Raw genomic sequence first — 20,281 nt, forward strand, 5'->3', positions numbered from 1 at the left:
TCCCGAGAAGGAAAGAACTCCTAAACCCTACAAGAAGTAGTAATCTCGAAGAAAAGAGAACCCCTGGCCCTGTAAGAGATGACGACCTCAGAAAGAAGGAAAACCATACGCCCTGTAAGAATCCCAAGGAAGGCAGAAAGATGCGAAGGGCAAGGGATTTGCCTACTAGAGTGACTTGAACCAAAGTCGACCTGACTGAGATGGGTCAAACATTCGATCAACTCGTTTCAAAAGAAACGAAGTCAATTGGCCACAGTAATAAATCAGATATCTCAAGTGACTCGCTATTGGTCAACCTATTCTGTAAGTAACAAAGTCGATCGGCCCTAAGTACAAGGATGGGGAGGTTTCAAATATCCAGTAGATATGGATCCGGTCAAAACCACAGACAAATTATACTACCATTGTTCAAATGCGGTGTCCCGGCGATACTATTGTCATAACACAGTAGTGCAGCTTCTTACTCCTAAAGGAAATGATATTATCACAGACATGCCTACACCGGTGTACTAATCATGTTAGTGCCCAATAATTTGAAGAGCCATCGAGGTTATTATGGTTCCCAACGAAATGTTATAACCCACGCAACCGAAAAGGGACAGGATAACGTGAATGTTTTCATGGTTAAGTAGGGGGGGAGCTATCTAGGTGAATGAGGCATAACGAGACAGATTTTTTAGTCTCTTTGTAACTTGGCAATAGCATTATCACACACACTGTATTCCAACAATGTCATTATATTTATCCAAAAACTGACTAGACAGCAAGGCTATCAAAATTTGTGTATGGGCAACCAAGACCTTGAAAGGAGGTAAGTGGGTCGACTCACTACATTATTAGAATGAAGATAAACCACCGAGCGTTGGTCGAATAGACCAAGGAGGAACTCAGACACCGACCATTACTAGAAAGTGTGTTGAATAATGAAAGAGGTATAAGATAGAGTTTGCCCTTCTAATACATTGTGAAACCTTTTTCCATGTATACCCACACAACCTGAAATTACTCTCAAAAGTAACCACAAAACCGAAACTAGAGTTTAAGGACAATAAACATAGAGCGAATCTAAACCTCCGGTTCGACATGCAGAAAACCCACATTGGGAACATTGAAATGAATTACAAGCCTAGCACTATCATGATAAACAAAATTCTCATTTAAACATGAATGGCATGAATGGCATAAAGAGAGGGAGAAGGTTACCTGGAGTTGTCAAGAGATTGGTGGAGAGATGGTAGTTGGTGGCCGACGGTGGAAGAAGAGGCCGGATTCCGGCACAATTTTGCCGGAGAAGGTGGCGTTGGGCCGGAGATCCGGCGGATTTTCCGGCAAACCCCCTCTCTCTCTCTCTCTCTCTCTCTTTCTAATGGAAACTCCAAAATCTGGGATGAACGAATGATGATGGCTGTGAAAATGGGTTTTAAGATAGTGGAAAGGGGCAGATGGCACTGAGCGGTGGTCGGATTCCGGTGGGGCTTGCCGTGGAAGATGACCGGATTCCGGCTGGAGGAGGTGGCGAAGATGAAGGCTCCCTTTTTCTCTTCTCCCTCTGTTTCTCCTCTGCAACTTCAAAACAGAGGGTGGGTTTGAGATGATGGTCGGCGGTAATGGAGTGGGGTTTGTGGATGGCCGGCGATGGGAAAGGTGTTGGGGACGGCGGCTAAAATTGCAGAGGTGTGGGTCGGTGGCTTGGGTTTGACGCAAAATGGTCAGTGATGGTTGGTGGATGGACTTGCAGAGAAGAGGGTTTGGGTTTTGGGTTTGGGGATCGGTGGTAATGGAGTGGGGATTTGGAGAAGAGGGTTTGGGTTTTGGGTTTGGGGATCGGTGGGGGTTGGCCGGCCGAAGGTGGGGTTGGCCGGTTGTAGAGATGGGTTTTTGGTGGAGTTTCGGTGGTATAGGAGATGGGGGATCGTGGCCGACGGGGGTGGAGGAGGAAATGGGGGTGGTGGCCGACGGTGGTGGTGAGTTTGGTGGAGGTGGCGGCTGGCGGTGGAGGTTGCAGAGAAAGGGGAAGATGGAGGAGGAGGTGGCGGCTGTGGGTGGCCGATGGTGGTGGAGATGAAGGTAGAGGACGGTGGTGGTGGTGCCGGATTTTTCAAAATGCAGAAATGGGTTTCGGTGGTTGGGGTTGGATAAAATGGTTTGGGCTTCGGTGGTTGGGGGCTTTTGGTGTTGGGAATAAGGTGAATCGCTTGGCTGGAGATGGTGGCTCGGCAAAGGTGGAGTTTGTGGCCGGAGAAGAAGCGGCAGTGGTGGTGGTTGTCGGGGTTGCAGAGCAAGGTGAAGGCGGCGGGTAATGGTGATGGAGGTGGAGGTGGTGTATGGTGATGGATGTGTTGGTAGAGCTCAAAGGAGGGTTGGTGGTGGGATTCCGGCAAGCTCGCCGGAATCAATGGGGATGGTGGTTGCTGCAAGTGAAAAAATAAATAAATAAACAAAAAAACAAATGGATTTGAAGGTGAGGTGGGTTTAGATGGTGGTGATTGGTGGTGGATGGGGTAGATGAAGGTGGTGGCAAGATAGATGGTGGTGGTGGTGGAGTTTGTTTGGCCTCTCTCCTTCTCCCCTTTTCTCTCTACTTCTCTTTTTTTTTTTTATAGCTAGGGTTGCCACCCTCCTCTAATCTCATCCATCCATTTCCTTCCTTTCTTGATCCTATGCCCCTCCTAGAAACCCTAAAACCTAGAACATTCTAGATGATCTGAGCCCTACACCTCACCTCTTTGATCTAATGGCCTATGCTTGTGGCTTGCAAAGAAAGCAATGAAAATTTCCAATAATGCCCCCCTTGCAAATGGGAAATGATATATTAGGCCCCCTTCCCTCTCATGGGCAGCCCCCCCATCTAGTGTATTTTATTTCTTCCTTTTGCACTTGAGTGGGCTGCCCCAAGTAATAAAAAAAACAAATATATCTTTCTTCTTTTAATACAAGGGCTTGGTATTGCCACTCCTTCCTTGTTTAAATCATTCGCATAGAGGGGTGCCAATACCAAAACTCAGGGGTATTTTGTAACTCTTTCAAATTTTTGCGAAAATGAGAGAGGATCAGGGCAATTTGAACGGGGGATGCCAATGGGGTTCAGAGATCATCCAGGCCTTCAAACGATTTCCAAAATATATGGGAATGGGCATTTTTAGAATTTTCGGGTTCGATTTTTCGAAAAAATTGAGATTCGGTTCCGGGATCTCGACTCAACTTCGGGATTGGGATTTTATTCGATTTCGATAATTTATTCGATTTTGGGGAAAATGGTCCGGTCAAAATGGGGTGTCTACAGATGCCCCTCTTTGGCAGAGGGCGCTTGTCGCACGAATGCCAAAGCTAAAGAGACAACACATTTTGATCGGCCCAAAATTTCAAATGAAAAGATACAAAAGGGATTGGATTTTTTTTTTTATTGAATGGCAATTTGGACTTTGAACAATCAGGCGGAACCCACACGCACTGGAAAAAAAGAATTTTTAGTTAGGCGGGACCTTCGCGCACTAACAAACGGGAGATTTGATTAGGTGGAACCTTCACACGCTAATAAACGGGGAAGCTTAATTATGCGGAACCCTCACGCAGTAACAAGCAAGGAAAATTTGTTATGTGGAACCCTCACACAGTAACAAAAGGAGAAATTTTAATTAGGCGGAACCCTCACGCGCTTATCGAAAGAAAAAGAGTTGTTATGCGGAACCCTCACGCAGTAACAAGCAATGGAAATATGTTATGTGGAACCCTCACACAGTAACAAAAGGTGGAATTTTAATTAGGCGGAACCCTCACGCACTAATCAAAGGGGAAAGCGTTGTTATGCGGACCCTCACACAGTAACAAGCGACGGAAATTTGTTATGTGGAACCCTCACACAGTAACAAAAGGTGGAACTTTAATTAGGCGGAACCCTCACGCACTAATCAAAGGGGAAAGCGTTGTTATGCGGACCCTCACGCAGTAACAAGCGACGAAAATTTGTTATGTGGAACCCTCACACAGTAACAAAAGGTGGAACTTTAATTAGGCGGAACCCTCACGCACTAATCAAATGGGAAAGCGTTGTTATGCAGACCCTCACGCAGTAACAAGCGACGGAAATTTGTTATGTGGAATCCTCACACAGTAACAAAAGGGAAAGCGTTGTTATGCGGAACCCTCACGCAGTAACAAGCAACGGAAATTTGGACGAGGAGTAAAACTCTTATGAAAAGATTGATACTCTCCTGCCTTTGATTGAGTGATTGATTTGAATTGATTGATTTGGATAGATGGATTTGGATTGATTTCTTTGGAGATTACTTTGTCTCTCCAAAGAAGCGGGAACTTTTATTTTTATTTTTTTATACCTGATTCAGATTGATCATTTTAAGAATTGCTTTGTCTCTTGCCGAGAAAACGGGAGTGCGAATTCCTTGCTGAGGACCGGACTCTCATGATTTGCTGGGATTTTGGATATTGACCCTTTTTTTTAAAGAATTTGATTTTGCTGGGGATTGAATGCTTTGAGCAGTTGACAGCGAACTCTCTGGGAGGTAGATGCTAGACTCCATTGGGGACTAGCCTTGCTGATGAGCTGACTATAGAGTAGGCTTAGCCGAGGAATTTGGAGGTCTGACTCGAGATGTGCTTGAGCCTCTCTCATCTCAACTTGCTGGAGACATTGGTTTATTCTGATTGTCCTTGCGGATTTGACAGCTTTTATGACTTGGCGTGATTTGCCAAGTCATAAAAGATGCCCCTAGTTATTTCATACTTCCATGACTAGAGTCTTAATAAAGCAATACAAATGCAGGGAAACAAATATTTCATTTCATGAATATTGGATTTACAAAACTCTGTGTGTAGAGGAAACATGAAAACCATAAGATCAATTCTGCCTGAAATGTCTCTTTCAAATCTGCCAGCTGACAAAATCTCAATAGGCCCGATAGCTTGCTATTCTTCTGAACCTTGCTCTGATTTAATCTGTCTTCCGGAGAAGCAACTTCTTGCTTTGGTGCCTGCCACCCCAGCTCTGGGAAAGGTACTGAGTATACAAGACCGGGGAGATTTTGACTTGACACGCGACATACATCGACAAGTGACAAGTAAAAGACATTGACAAGCACAAGACTTGGATTTCAAGAAAGACTCAACTTGCTTCTTGACCTGACAAATATTTTAAATTGTGAAGGTCAACAACTCTTAGAGTGCATCGAATACTATGCTTAAAAGTGATTCATTCCCTGCTCGGTATTACCGTCATGGGCATTAAACCCCTTTGATTGCTTAGTCTTAAATGCCCCTAATTTAGAGGAATATCAAAGTAAGCCATGCTGGCACTATTCAGACTTTGATGATGCCATTATCGGGTTACCAGTCTTGTCTGCCTCCAATTGTTCAGCTCCTTGAGAAGTCACTGCCACTGACCAGATTGCCATTTTCAAGTTTTCAATCTGGCGGACCGCTTGCCTTAATTTTTGCCTGAATTGCTCTTGCGAGTTTTCAATCCAGCAGGCTCACACCTTGATTTTTGCCTAAGCCGCCCTTTCGGGTTTTCAACTTAGCAGGTGAATGACCCTAACTTTTGCTTAGATCGCCCTTGCGGGTTTTCAATCTAACGGGCCTTCAGACTCCATTTTTTTTCTTTTACTTTTTTTTTTTTTTTAGCTACAAACCTTTGCCTATTGCACCGAAAGGACTTTTTAGGTAGGTTAGGGTTTGAAGGGACGGAATTTTGATAAGTTCTCCAAGGTTTCGACCGAATCCGGACTAGCCAGACTGCCTACGTACCCCCAAAGGATGAGGATCAGGTCGCGCGTAGTTCAAGGCACAAATGCCCTTAGTTTATGGGTTATGAAGATAGAATGTTTTGATTTTGTGTAAGCTCAAAAGGGTTTTGCAAAGGATTCTTTTGATATGTTAAGTAAGAATTTTTAGTTTGAAGCTCTGGTCGGCCAAGGAAGGCCTTCTGGTGCCTTAAGTATAGTATTTCTTGAGTTGGTCAAGGTTTGTTGGCTCTGTTAGTTTTTCTCCATTTTCATCGAGGAGTCTGACGGCTTTTCCAGGCAGGACTTCGTCAACAATGTATGGACCTGACCATTTTGGCTTGAATTTGCCCCTGGGATCATATACCGGTGCCCGGAAGGATTTCAGAACAAGATCTCCTTTCTTGAGGTCTCGAACTCGAACTTTCTTGTTGAAGGCTCTCTCGACACGGCGCTGATACCCCTGAACATGGTACAATGCTTTCAGCCTCTTTTCGTCAATCATTTGTAACTCTTGATGTCTAGCTTGAGCCCAAACAGATTCTGGCAACCCCGCTTCCATCATCACTCTCAGGGAGGGAATTCGCAGTTCAACAGGCAAGACAGCTTCCATTCCGTACACCAGAGAATAGGGAGTTGCACCTGTAGAGGATCTGATTGACGTTCTATAGGCCCACAAAGCATACGGGAGCTTGTTCGACCAATCTTTGTAAGTCTTGGTCATCTTGCTGATGATTACTTTGATGTTTTTGTTAGCAGCTTCAACAGCTCCGTTTGTTTGGGGTCTATATGGCGAAGACTTATGATGCTTGATATTAAACTCCTCACACAGGCGCGCTACCTCCTTCTTGAAATGGGACCCATTGTCTGAAATTAGTTCATGTGGTACTCCATATCTGCAAATGATATTCGTTCTGATGAACTTCGCAACAGAAGCAGAGGTCAATGATGCATACGAAGCAGCTTCTATCCACTTTGTGAAGTAATCAATGGCGACCAGGATATACTCATGGCCGCTAGAAGACTTCGGACTTATCTTCCCGATGATATCTATTCCCCATACTGAGAACGGCCACGGTGAAGTAAGAGAATGCAACTGAGAAGGCGGCACATGGATGAGATTGGCGTAGACCTGACATTTGTGACATTTCTTCACATAGGCGTAGCAATCTGCTTCCATTGTCGGCCAGTAATAACCAAGTCTGAGAATCTTCCTTGACAGCATCTTTCCGTTCATATGCGGTCCACAGACTCCTTCGTGTGTCTGCTCTATGAGTTCAGCGGCTTGATCCTCATCTATACACAAAAGTTGGATTCCATCGAACGACCTTCTGTACAACTCTTCACCACAGATGACAAAGTTAGAGGCCATTTTCTGAAGAGACCTTCGCTCTTTTCCTGAAGCTTCCGGCGGATGTCCTTTGCCTGAGATGAAGTTTTTGATATCCGTGTACCAAGGCTTGCCATCTGAACACCTCGCTGCTAATGGTTGAACCTCCATTGTTGCAGAAATATCAAGCATTGAAGCCAGAGTAGCTAATGCATCCGCAAAGTGATTCTTCGTTCTGGACAAATGAGTGAATGTGATATTTCCAAATTTTCTGACCAGAGACTCTAGGTACGTATTATACGGGATCAACTTATCGTCTCTTGTTTTCCAGTTTCCGTTAGTTTGACAGATAATCAAAATTGAGTCCCCGAATACATCTAGGTTCTGAATGCGCAAGGCTATGGCTGCTTCCAAACCTGAGATACACGCCTCGTATTCTGCCATATTGTTTGTGCACTTGAACTGAAGTTTGATGGATATAGGGATATACTCTTTTCTTGGTGACACCAACACCGCCCCTACTCCTTGACCTCGATTGTTGACTGCTCCATCAAAGTACATCAACCACTTTGTGTCTGGAACTTCATCTTCCACAGTCATTATCTCCTCATCTGGAAACTCTGCTTTCCAAAATTCATTATTTTCTGCTGGTGAATCGGCTAACTGTTCAGCTATCACACGCCCCTTAATTGACTTCTGCGTGACATAAGTGATATCGAACTCAGACAATAACAACAACCACCTGGCAGTTCTTCCGGTGAGGGCTGGCTTCTCGAACAAGTATTTCAATGGGTCCATCCGTGAGAGTAGAAGAACCCTACTCGACAACAAATAATGCCTCAGCTTCTGAGTAGCCCAAACCAGTGCTAGACAAGTCTTCTCAAGAATGGTGTACTTTTGCTCGTACTCCAACATTTTCTTGCTGACGTAGTAAATGGCTCTTTCTCGCTTCGACTCTGGGTCTTGCTGCGCTAACATACACCCCATCGCTGTGTCAGTAACAGACAAGTACAGCAACATCGGTTGTCCTGGTATGATTGGTGACAAAACTGGTGGTAAAGCCAAACACTGCTTGATTTTCTCGAAAGCTTCTTGACATTCTTCATTCCATTTCTTTGGAGCATTCTTCTTTAAGAGCTTGAAAATCGGTTCACAAGTCGTTGTCAACTGTGCAATGAACCTTCTCAAGTACTGGACCTTTCCTAAAAACCCACGGATCTGCTTCTCAGTCTTTGGCGGAGCCATTTCTTGGATAGCTTTGATTTTCTGTGGATCTACTTCAATCCCTCTCTGGCTGACCAAGAATCCCAGCAGTTTTCCCGACGTAACCCCAAATACACACTTATTCGGGTTGAGACGGAGCTTGAACTTTTGGATTCGCTGGAAGAACTTTCTCAATGCCCCTGCATGCTCTTCCCTGGTCTTCGCTTTAACGATCATGTCATCAACATATACTTCGACCTCTTTGTGTATCATGTCATGCAGTAAAGTGGTAGCAGCTCTCTGATACGTTGCTCCAGCATTTTTGAGTCCAAATGGCATAACTCTATAACAATATGTCCCCCATTGAGTGATGAAGGCCGTCTTGATCATGTCCTCAGGAGCCATCTTGATCTGGTTGTATCCTGAGAATCCATCCATAAATGAAAGGAGAGCATGGCCTGCTGTGTTGTCCACCAAGATGTCAATGTGTGGCAAAGGAAAATCATCTTTCGGACTTGCTTTGTTCAGATCTCTGAAATCCACACACATTCTGACTTTTCCGTCCTTCTTGGGCACCGGTACTATGTTGGCTAGCCATTCAGGGTATTCAACAACTTGTATGAAGCCAACATCCAATTGTTTCTGAACTTCATCTCTGACTAGCAAGTCCCACTCTGGTTTCATTTTTCGAAGTTTTTGCTTTTTCGGTCTGGCACCCGGGATTAGGGGAAGTCTATGTTGAACAATGTCTTCACTTAATCCCGGCATGTCATCATAGGACGTAGCGAAAACTTCTTTGAATTCCTTTAACAAGGCAATTAATTCCGCACGCTCTTCGGGAGTTAATGTTTTGCCAATTCGAATTTCTCGAATTAGGGTTTCATCACCAATATTGATGGTCTCGATTTCCTCTTTGAATGGTTTTGCTCGACGCTGCTCCTCCTGCCTAATCATGTGTTTGATTTCAGGGGGAGTTTCGTCGGCATCCTCATTAGAGGGGGAGTCTTGATTATTATTATTATCAATTTGATCAGATAAAGAAGCAGAAATTGAAGTAGAGACAGGCGAATAAAAAGAAGAGTCTTTTATTTCATTCAAAGAAATCGAAGTTACATCTGTTGACGCGCCTTCAATGGGCTCAGTATTGAAATCTTTAGAAATCTTTACAGACTCATCATCAGACTGTACTATCGTATGAACAGAATCGACAGACTCGACAGACTCGATAGACTCAACGGAAGATGCAATGGACTCTGCATCGGACTGAACAACGGCATCGAAAGACTCCTCATCAACGGGCTCGATCATGATTGTACCTGCATCAAAAGAAACATCAGATAAAGCAAACTCTATTTTTGACTGGGAAATGGACATATAGCTAGAGACAACAGACTCTTTGATAGAAACAGGACTGTACTGGATGACGACTCGGGGTATGACCTGGGAACTCCAGTTCGTGAGAGGTCCCTCGGCTGGGGTGATAAGGCTTTCAGGATCAAGGATCAGCGCATCTCCTCCGATCATGGCTACAATCGGTAACTCAACTTGGAACAGGGAATTCAGAAGACACGGCTCAAGGATATCAGCCCAATCAACCTCTGGTTCGATCTCATGAATCTGCAAACTCGGGTATTCATCTGGCAGCTCCATATCGAAAAATATCTCAAACCCCGGCAGCTCCTGCCCTGTCAGTTCATCAACCCACGGCTCTGCGAACCCACAGAATGCAAAGTCATCACCCTCTCTGCGGTATTTACCATTTCTGATCAGACTGAATGATTTCATCGGCAGCTCTAGACCCCGGCGTCGGAGCTCGGACCATTTCCGCATGTAATTTCTCATTTCTCTAATCTCATCACGAGAAGGTTCATATCCGAGTCCGAACAACCCTTCATTCTTTCTCATTACAGGCCATTCGACTATCCCTTGATGATTGCGACCCAGACCTGCACCGGGAAGGTACCCCTGTTTACGCATCATCTTTACAACCCGGGGATTAGTGCTGGTGAGGAACAAAATCTCTTCACTCTTTGTTTTCTCAAATGATATGGCTGTGACTTCTACAGAGAACCCGGTCAGACTAACATCATCTTTCTTTTCTGAGGTACCCTCCTGCGAAATTTGGCCTACCTCTAAATCAGGATCACCCTTGACTGTTATCACCCTGTTGTTTCTGATGAACTTCAGTTTCTGGTGCAGTGAGGAAGGGATAACTCCAACCTTATGGAGCCAAGGTCGGCCAAGCAAGAGAAGGAAAGATGCTTTGATATCGAGCACTTGGAACTCTACTTCAAAGATTTCTCCTCCTATCAGAATTTCGGTTGCTAGCGTTCCAATAACATCGCGTCTGGTACCGTCATACGCCAAAATTCCTTGTTCAGAAGGGATGAAGTCATTCGGCCCAAATCCAAGGACAGCAGCAGTGGCTAACGGACATACGTTCAGTGCGGACCCGTTGTCAACTAATACATCTGGAACCTTCTTACCATTACAGACAACAGTGATCTTCAGTGGACGCGTATGATTGTGACCCTCAGATGTCAGATCTTCATCAGTGAAAGAAAGAGTCTTGGACACCCTAGCCATCGCTACCAAACCAACCAGCTCATCAGATGTGATATCTACAGAGACCTGTGCAGCATTCAACTCTCTTAGAACAACTTGACGGTGCTTTGGGGAAGCCATAAGCAAACCCCAAATTGAAATATTAGCCTGGGTCTTTTTGAGTTGGCGTAAAAGACTCTCATCCTCTTCCTCGCAACTCAGCTTGCTCTGCTTCTGCGCTTCTGCGGCTCTTACAACTTCAGCTGGGTTCTCAGCTCTTAACTCGGCGGGTTTGAAAATTCGCCCACCTCGAGTAACATGGCGGACTTCGTCACATTGATCGTTCAAGAAATCAAAGTCATCGTCATCAAAGCTCAGAACATACGGAACCACCTCTTGCACTTCCTCTTCATCACATTGAAGGATGTAGGGACCAGCAGAAGACTCAGCATAGTCATCTTCATCTCCGCCCAGCACATAAGGTTTCTCTTCCTCTACTTCTTCAACTTCCTCGCCAAATGCCAAGACAGTCGGTGAATCGGAAGCGATAGCACAAATCAAGGAAGCAGGGTCAAGGATAGGCTCTTCAGTAAAAACTGCCCCAACTGTAGGTGGAGGGCGCGCAGCATGAGCTGGTAATGGATTCCGGGTAGTGTTTGGCATAAATACAGAAATTTTTTTCGCTTCTATCATGTCCTGAATTTTATGCCTCAAGGCCATACAGTTATCTGTTAGGTGCCCTGTTCCCTGATGATATGCACAGTGCTGATCTTCACGCCAATATCTGGGGAGAATAGGTGGTGGAAGTTTCGGTTCTAAGAGAGTGATCTTTTTGTCTCTTAGTAACTTCTTGAGAGCGACAGATAAAGGGTAAGGTAGCGGATCAAAATGCCTTGGCGCTTTCCTCATTGGCTGCTCTGTTTCTGCTACAACTCTTCTCATAGGGCGCGCAGCAACCACATTGCTAACTTCAGGCTTCGAAACTACCATTGGCTTCTTTCCATTCCTCGGATCAAAAGATGACTTCGCCAGAGAACCCTTCAGCAACGCATCTTCAGTTATGGTTCCTGTCTTGATCAAGTGATTGAAATCAGAATAATACTGCGTCGCCATGAAGTGGTAGTACTGCGGAGACAGGTTCTTGACCACAATTTTGATCTGATCTTCTTCAGAAGGGCAGTTAGTCATCTGAGCCGCTTTTCTCCTCCATCTTCTTACAAAAGAGGTAAACGTTTCCTGAGGTCCTTGCTTGATCGCTTTCAGATCCCTCTTCGTAACATCAATTCCTTCTTCCATTGAAAATTGCTCAACAAACTTGTTAGCAATTTCGTCTAAGGTTCCGAGCTCTTCGGGTTTCAGATGAAGGAACCACTTCTTGGCTACTCCTGTCAGAGACATCGGAAATACCTTAGCGATCTGCTCTGGAGACAGCCCATACCCTTCTAGATTTGAAATGAACGACCTCAGATGACTCCACGGGCACCCCGTCCCATCATATTTATCAAAATCCGGCATTCTGAATTTTGGAGGAAGAGTGACACCAGGGAAGAGGGAAAAGTCAGACATATTTATCTTCTTTGGGCCCTTAACTTGCATGCTTTCAACTTGCTGAGTCAACTTTTCAACTCTATCAACCAATTCCTTCTCTTTGCCTGGCTTGACTGATTGCGGGAGATAGTTCTCCGCTACATACTGCTCGTCATAGAAATCATTTTCAGGAGAAATGACAGACTGAACAAGGCCTGGAATCACATTGGGAGGATTCTGGACGACAGGTTGTTTCGAGGTAGCGGTCCTCTCACTTTTCAACTGAGTAACCTCTTCCTTTAGGGTAGAAACCTCTCTTGTAAGGTTTCTCATCATGTCCCTCATTTCAGCTAATATCTCATTTGACTCGGCCATTTGGTTAAGACAAGGGGAGACAAGTGGAAATACAGCTGGTGAGATAGGTGAAGAAGATCTACGACTTAGTCTCGACGTAGAAGATTGTCGGGACCAAGTAGGCTGTGAAATGGTAACTTTTTTCGAAGCAATGGCTATTGCTTAACTCAGACTCCTGAAATGGAAGTAAGAACACTAATTTAAATTAAGATAATCAGAAAGAATGTTATGCACAAATTGAAACAAGGGATAATACAAACACATCTCCCCTCTGGGTAAAAACCAGCAGTACAACAATTGTAAGAAGGGTCATGACGGCCCATCAAACCTAAACGGATAACCATCACACTCATGTTGTTTCAGATAAAAATCCGATAGCATAACGGCGTTACAAAAGGATCATGGCATGGTAAAATCCTGATTTATCACTAACACTAGAGCATAAAGTCATACTCAGAAGGTTTTAAATAAGATTCGGCAGCATAACAGCCCCGTAGAAGGATCATGGGAAGGTAAGCTCATGGTTCCTCAATAACCCTAAAGAATACCGGTCACACTCAATATATTCTGGGTAAAATCCGGCAGCATAACGACTGTACAAAGAGATGTGATAAGGTAAGTACATGGTTTAGCTACCAGCCTAAAAAGATGATGACCACACTCAGGACATTTAGAGAAAATTCGGCAGCATAACAGCTGTACTAGGGGATATGGTACGGTAAGCACACGGTTTATCAATAACCCTAAAGGATAATGGTTACGCTTAAGGCTTTTTGGAGAAAATCCGGCAGCATAACAACTGTACAAGGAGGGTCTCGGCAACCAAGCATAAAGAATATGCCGATAAGGTCAAGATGAAACAGGGCTCTCAGCAAGAACGCACACTCTGGTAGTGATAATGGCAAAGTAGACTCATAATTGGCATGCGGAGCGATCTGATCAAGATCGATCAAAGGATCAAGCTCAGGGAAGAGATCATGGCTATAAAGATAATGATGTGAAACCAATGATCTGATCATAATCCAAAAGACGGATGGACGGGAAAAAAGGATTAGATTAGGAAAGAAAACCTAGCTATGAAGCAAACCCTAATCTAGTAATAAATATATGTACATATATATACACCCTAACCAGGGGCACCAACCCTAGTCTAATCTAGCGGAGTCAAGGAAGTCTCGACTCATGACAGACAAGTGAGTGTACTCGGACCGCATTTGTAGCCACACGAGGTGAACTACCCTAGTCTATAAATGGGTCAAGGCTCCTAACTCTAGGCTCCACATGTGTAAGCAACACATGTTCATCCCCATATGAATGCAATATATATATATATATAAACACGGGCACTTCCTAGTTGGATTTCACTAAGTCAGTATGTATATACATAATATATAAAGCAAAGTAGGGCTCCAGACTCAATCTATCGGGTACTATGCGTATGAACCATACTTAATATGTATAACAAAAGTACGCCCAATGTTATACATAGTATGCTTCATTGCTCATCGGCTGCTGTAAACACAAGTACGCCTAGTGTTTACGGCTGCAGCACCGGCGCATAGCTTGGTAATAGATACAATAATCCCAACCAGGTAATGACTTACCCTCCGGCATGTACTGTATCTATCCCATGGAGCCAACAATAAAAAAACAATGAAAGAAATAAAGAATATGATAATGCATGTTGTGCAGTGTGTGAATCCCTCGTTTTATTTACGCACCTACTTGGTGCCCCTGGATTCTAACGGAAAAGGTTCCCATTTAAAACGATTTTAATCCAAATTTCTTCAAAATTAGTAAAAATGACATTTTTACAGAGTTAGGCAATGTTCCAAGAATTCCCCAGCAGAGTCGCCAGCCTGTGGACCCCGATCCCGAGGACGAATGTGGCGAGGGACACGAGGTCCCCCGTCGATCCTCTAAGATCTCCACAATGTGAAGGAGAGCTCTACCCAGGAACTCTCGAAATGGTGCCACTCACAGCATGGGTGACGATGTAAATGAGATACCTCTCGATTCAAGGACTAGCCCGGAACCGAGATGTACCTATAACAAAGAAGAGTCGCCATCCAGGGAAGTAGGCCCTGGATCCCATGAAATGCTCTGTTGCAACGGATAACCAGAGATACAAAAGTCCGTGCCTGATGACGAATGGGGAAGGTATTAAGCGCCCCCAATTCGCCCAAGTGCAAGCACCTGGTCTCTTATGCCATTTTTAATTAATTTTGAAGAGTTTTGGGCTAAAATCATGTGAAATGGGAACGAGTATCCCCGAGAAAACGTCTATCTATGCATGCATGACCCGGGGATGGGCAGAAGAAAATAAACATCCAAATCCTAACTCACCGCATCTAATCCTAACCCATCACATCTAGGAAAGCAATAACATCCGCATGCACAACTACAGCTAAGCAAGTAATAGCAGATATGATAAGCAGAAAAGCGGTAAATATCTACAGCTAAGCATATGATCATGATAAGTAAGCCAATAAATGTCACAGCTAAGCAAGTAAATAAGCAGGTGAAACTAAACGCAAAAGGAACAAGCAAGCTGAAAGTAAACACACACGGAACCAAAGACAAACACATGATAAGCTAAAAGACGCGAGGAAAGAAAGGAATCAGAAAATAGACGGTATGCGCAAACCCAGGATGCCAGGGAAAAGAAAATGGGACATACGATAGACTCAGGGAGCGATTCTAAAGGAATCGAGCTCAGTGATCCTGATCCGCTAAAATCGGATAAGTCTCACGATCGTCATAGCCTATCGTTGGCCTCAGCGAGGACAGTCCCTGTGAAGGGGCCACGCTACGTCATCGCCCGTCCCAAAACCCGATAAAACGTCGGAAAACCGATAACACCGGCAAACCACGATCAACATCGAAAATGAAATGAAAAGAAGGCTCCGAGTGACCTGGCAATCACCATCCTTGCCGATTTTGGTTTTTGCATTTTTGAGAAAAAGCTTGAAAGATATTTTTAGATGCTGAAATGATTTTTTGAAGGATTTAAATGATTTTATTGAAAAGTTTGAACGATTTTATTGAAAAGGTTTGACTGAACTTGGGATGACGATCCCAAGCTGCCTACGTACCCTGTGAAAAGGGATCAAGCCAACGTAGTTCGAAACAGCTTTTCGAAATACGCTTTGAGTGTTTTTTGATGTTTTTTGGATTTTTGTTATTTGATTTTTATGTATTTTTATCCCTTTTGATCGAAAGAGGGTTTTGGCTCAGGAGGTTGCCGTCCGTCGTCGCCTAAACCCGACGAAGTGTTCCCAAAATCGATGGGGATCCCGAAATGCGAAGAGTATCCCAGAGAACATGCAAAGAATAATCCTGAAAAGGAAAGAACTCCTAAACCCTACAAGAAGTAGTAATCTCGAAGAAAAGAGAACCCCTGGCCCTGTAAGAGATGACGACCTCAGAAAGAAGGAAAACCATACGCCCTGTAAGAATCCCAAGGAAGGCAGGAAGATGCGAAGGGCAAGGGATTTGCCTACTAGACTGACTTGAACCAAAGTCGACCTGACTGAGATGGGTCAAACATTCGATCAACTCGTTTCAAAAGAAACGAAGTCAATTGGCCACAGTAATAAATCAGATATCTCAAGTGACTCGCTATTGGTCAACCTATTCTGTAAGGAACAAAGTCTATCGGCCCTAAGTACAAGGATGGGGAGGTTTCAAATATCCAGTAGATATGGATCCGGTCAAAACCACCAACAAATTATACTACCATTGTTCAAATACGGTGTCCCGGCGATACTATTGTCATAACACAGTAGTGCAGCTTCTTACTCCTAAAGGAAATGATATTATCACAGACATGCCTACACCGGTGTACTAATCATGTTAGTGCCCAATAATTTGAAGAGCCATCGAGGTTATTATGGTTCCCAACGAAATGTTATAACCCACGCAACCGAAAAGGGACAGGATAACGTGAATGTTTTCATGGTTAAGTAGGGGGGGAGCTATCTAGGTGAATGAGGCATAACGAGACAGATTTTTTAGTCTCTTTGTAACTTGGCAATAGCATTATCACACACACTGTATTCCAACAATGTCATTATATTTATCCAAAAACTGACTAGACAGCAAGGCTATCAAAATTTGTGTATGGGCAACCAAGACCTTGAAAGGAGGTAAGTGGGTCGACTCACTACATTATTAGAATGAAGATAAACCACCGAGCGTGGGTCGAATAGACCAAGGAGGAACTCAGACACCGACCATTACTAGAAAGTGTGTTGAATAATGAAAGAGGTATAAGATAGAGTTTGCCCTTCTAATACATTGTGAAACCTTTTTCCATGTATACCCACACAACCTGAAATTACTCTCAAAAGTAACCACAAAACCGAAACTAGAGTTTAAGGACAATAAACATAGAGCGAATCTAAACCTCCGGTTCGACATGCAGAAAACCCACATTGGGAACATTGAAATGAATTACAAGCCTAGCACTATCATGATAAACAAAATTCTCATTTAAACATGAATGGCATGAATGGCATAAAGAGAGGGAGAAGGTTACCTGGAGTTGTCAAGAGATTGGTGGAGAGATGGTAGTTGGTGGCCGACGGTGGAAGAAGAGGCCGGATTCCGGCACAATTTTGCCGGAGAAGGTGGCGTTGGGCCGGAGATCCGGCGGATTTTCCGGCAAACCCCTCTCTCTCTCTCTCTCTCTCTCTCTCTCTCTTTCTAATGGAAACTCCAAAATCTGGGATGAACGAATGATGATGGCAGTGAAAATGGGTTTTAAGATAGTGGAAAGGGGCAGATGGCACTGAGCGGTGGTCGGATTCCGGTGGGGCTTGCCGTGGAAGATGACCGGATTCCGGCTGGAGGAGAAGGCTCCCTTTTTCTCTTCTCCCTCTGTTTCTCCTCTGCAACTTCAAAACAGAGGGTGGGTTTGAGATGATGGTCGGCGGTAATGGAGTGGGGTTTGTGGATGGCCGGCGATGGGAAAGGTGTTGGGGACGGCGGCTGAAATTGCAGAGGTGTGGGTCGGTGGCTTGGGTTTGACGCAAAATGGTCAGTGATGGTTGGTGGATGGACTTGCAGAGAAGAGGGTTTGGGTTTTGGGTTTGGGGATCGGTGGTAATGGAGTGGGGATTTGGAGAAGAGGGTTTGGGTTTTGGGTTTGGGGATCGGTGGGGGTTGGCCGGCCGAAGGTGGGGTTGGCCGGTTGTAGAGATGGGTTTTTGGTGGAGTTTCGGTGGTATAGGAGATGGGGAATCGTGGCCGACGGGGGTGGAGGAGGAAATGGGGGATGTGGCCGACGGTGGTGGTGAGTTTGGTGGAGGTGGCGGCTGGCGGTGGAGGTTGCAGAGAAAGGGGAAGATGGAGGAGGAGGTGGCGGCTGTGGGTGGCCGATGGTGGTGGAGATGAAGGTAGAGGACGGTGGTGGTGGTGCCGGATTTTTCAAAATGCAGAAATGGGTTTCGGTGGTTGGGGTTGGATAAAATGGTTTGGGCTTCGGTGGTTGGGGGCTTTTGGTGTTGGGAATAAGGTGAATCGCTTGGCTGGAGATGGTGGCTCGGCAAAGGTGGAGTTTGTGGCCGGAGAAGAAGCGGCAGTGGTGGTGGTTGTCGGGGTTGCAGAGCAAGGTGAAGGCGGCGGGTAATGGTGATGGAGGTGGAGGTGGTGTATGGTGATGGATGTGTTGGTAGAGCTCAAAGGAGGGTTGGTGGTGGGATTCCGGCAAGCTCGCCGGAATCAATGGGGATGGTGGTTGCTGCAAGTGAAAAAATAAAAATAAAAACAAAAAAACAAATGGATTTGAAGGTGAGGTGGGTTTAGATGGTGGTGATTGGTGGTGGATGGGGTAGATGAAGGTGGTGGCAAGATAGATGGTGGTGGTGGTGGAGTTTGTTTGGCCTCTCTCCTTCTCCCCTTTTCTCTCTACTTCTCTTTTTTTTTTTATAGCTAGGGTTGCCACCCTCCTCTAATCTCATCCATCCATTTCCTTCCTTTCTTGATCCTATGGCCCTCCTAGAAACCCTAAAACCTAGAACATTCTAGATGATCTGAGCCCTACACCTCACCTCTTTGATCTAATGGCCTATGCTTGTGGCTTGCAAAGAAAGCAATGGAAATTTCCAATAATGCCCCCCTTGCAAATGGGAAATGATATATTAGGCCCCCTTCCCTCTCATGGGCAGCCCCCCCATCTAGTGTATTTTATTTCTTCCTTTTGCACTTGAGTGGGCTGCCCCAAGTAATAAAAAAAAACAAATATATCTTTCTTCTTTTAATACAAGGGCTTGGTATTGCCACTCCTTCCTTGTTTAAATCATTCGCATAGAGGGGTGCCAATACCAAAACTCAGGGGTATTTTGTAACTCTTTCAAATTTTTGCGAAAATGAGAGAGGATCAGGGCAATTTGAACGGGGGATGCCAATGGGGTTCAGAGATCATCCAGGCCTTCAAACGATTTCCAAAATATATGGGAATGGGCATTTTTAGAATTTTCGGGTTCGATTTTTCGAAAATTTTGAGATTTGGTTCCGGGATCTCGACTCAACTTCGGGATTGGGATTTTATTCGATTTCGATAATTTATTCGATTTTGGGGAAAATGGTCCGGTCAAAATGGGGTGTCTACACCCATAGGCCTACAAAAAGGAGAGGGAATAAGTAACAAAGCACAGAGCACGCAGGCCCCAAAATCCCCGATAGGAAAGGGGAAGAAGAAAAAAAAAACACAGAAAAACAGGAAAGGCCAGAAACTAATCGGAAGAAGATTCCTCTCCCGAAGGGTTCCCCTCCTCTTCCCAGGAGCTCTCCAGCAGGGGGTCCACCTCATATTCCAGCAGCTGCTCATTGAGGGAGTGAACCTTTTTCTGCAAAGCCTCGTTCTCCCGCTTCAAGTCCTCGATCTCCTTACCCATCTTCGAAACATGGCCACGCAGTTCCATCCCCTGGTGATAGGCTCGGGAGAAAAAAGACCAGTCCCTGGCGACACGGGACCGAGACGACTTGTCCTCCCTAGGCAAGGAGGAAAGGCGAAGGGGGGGAAAGCCCGAGGAAGGGCCCGAATCCCTCCTAGCCCTCTTCCGACGAACCGCAAGGTCCTCCTCCGGATCGGAAGACAGGTCGGGGTCACTCGATGATTCATGGGAAAGACAGGCCTTGCCCCTAACTCGCGAAGGGGAGCCGGACATGTTGACGCTACCACTTCTCAGAGAAACAACAGAGAAACACCTACCTCAGAAAAAAAGAGGGGGAGAGAGGCCACAACAGAGCGTCGGGGTAATCTTCCTTTTTCAAGCTCAAGGAAGAAAACCTCGTGTCTCGAAACAAGGCGACCCACATAATGATGCTACCACTTCCCGGGGATGGCCGCCGGATAAAACGGCACTCCTCCTCGTACTCCGGAGCTCCCATCAATGCCCTCACCATGACGTTGCTCGACCAAAACGTTACTCCCTTGGCCCATTCAATGGACCAAAGGAGTAAGGGGGTGTTATGATGGGACATAAATACGGCGTTGCTCTCAAATCTCGCCACGTGTCGTCCATGCACCAATAAAGCCTAACCATCATAAAGAAAGGCGTTGGGAAATGAGAAGACCATACGA

The 20,281-nt window shown here is 45.1% G+C and overlaps 1 protein-coding gene across 1 annotated transcript; it reads right to left on the reverse strand.

The window, feature by feature from the left end:
- Positions 1–7,031: 7,031 nt before the first annotated feature.
- On the reverse strand, positions 7,032–12,714 carry LOC143855419 (uncharacterized). The gene is made up of 4 exons (XM_077365536.1): positions 10,546–12,714; positions 9,382–10,458; positions 7,648–8,133; positions 7,032–7,214 (listed from the first exon to the last, which is right to left on the reverse strand). Exons 1-4 carry the CDS (start codon positions 12,712–12,714, stop codon positions 7,032–7,034), a joined length of 3,915 nt encoding a protein of 1,304 aa, XP_077221651.1.
- Positions 12,715–20,281: the final 7,567 nt, after the last annotated feature.

The sequence above is a fragment of the Tasmannia lanceolata genome, unplaced genomic scaffold (genome assembly GCF_043159265.1).
Source record: "Tasmannia lanceolata isolate RefF3 unplaced genomic scaffold, GAP_Taslan_0.1 ptg000021l, whole genome shotgun sequence".
Lineage (NCBI taxonomy): Eukaryota > Viridiplantae > Streptophyta > Magnoliopsida > Canellales > Winteraceae > Tasmannia > Tasmannia lanceolata.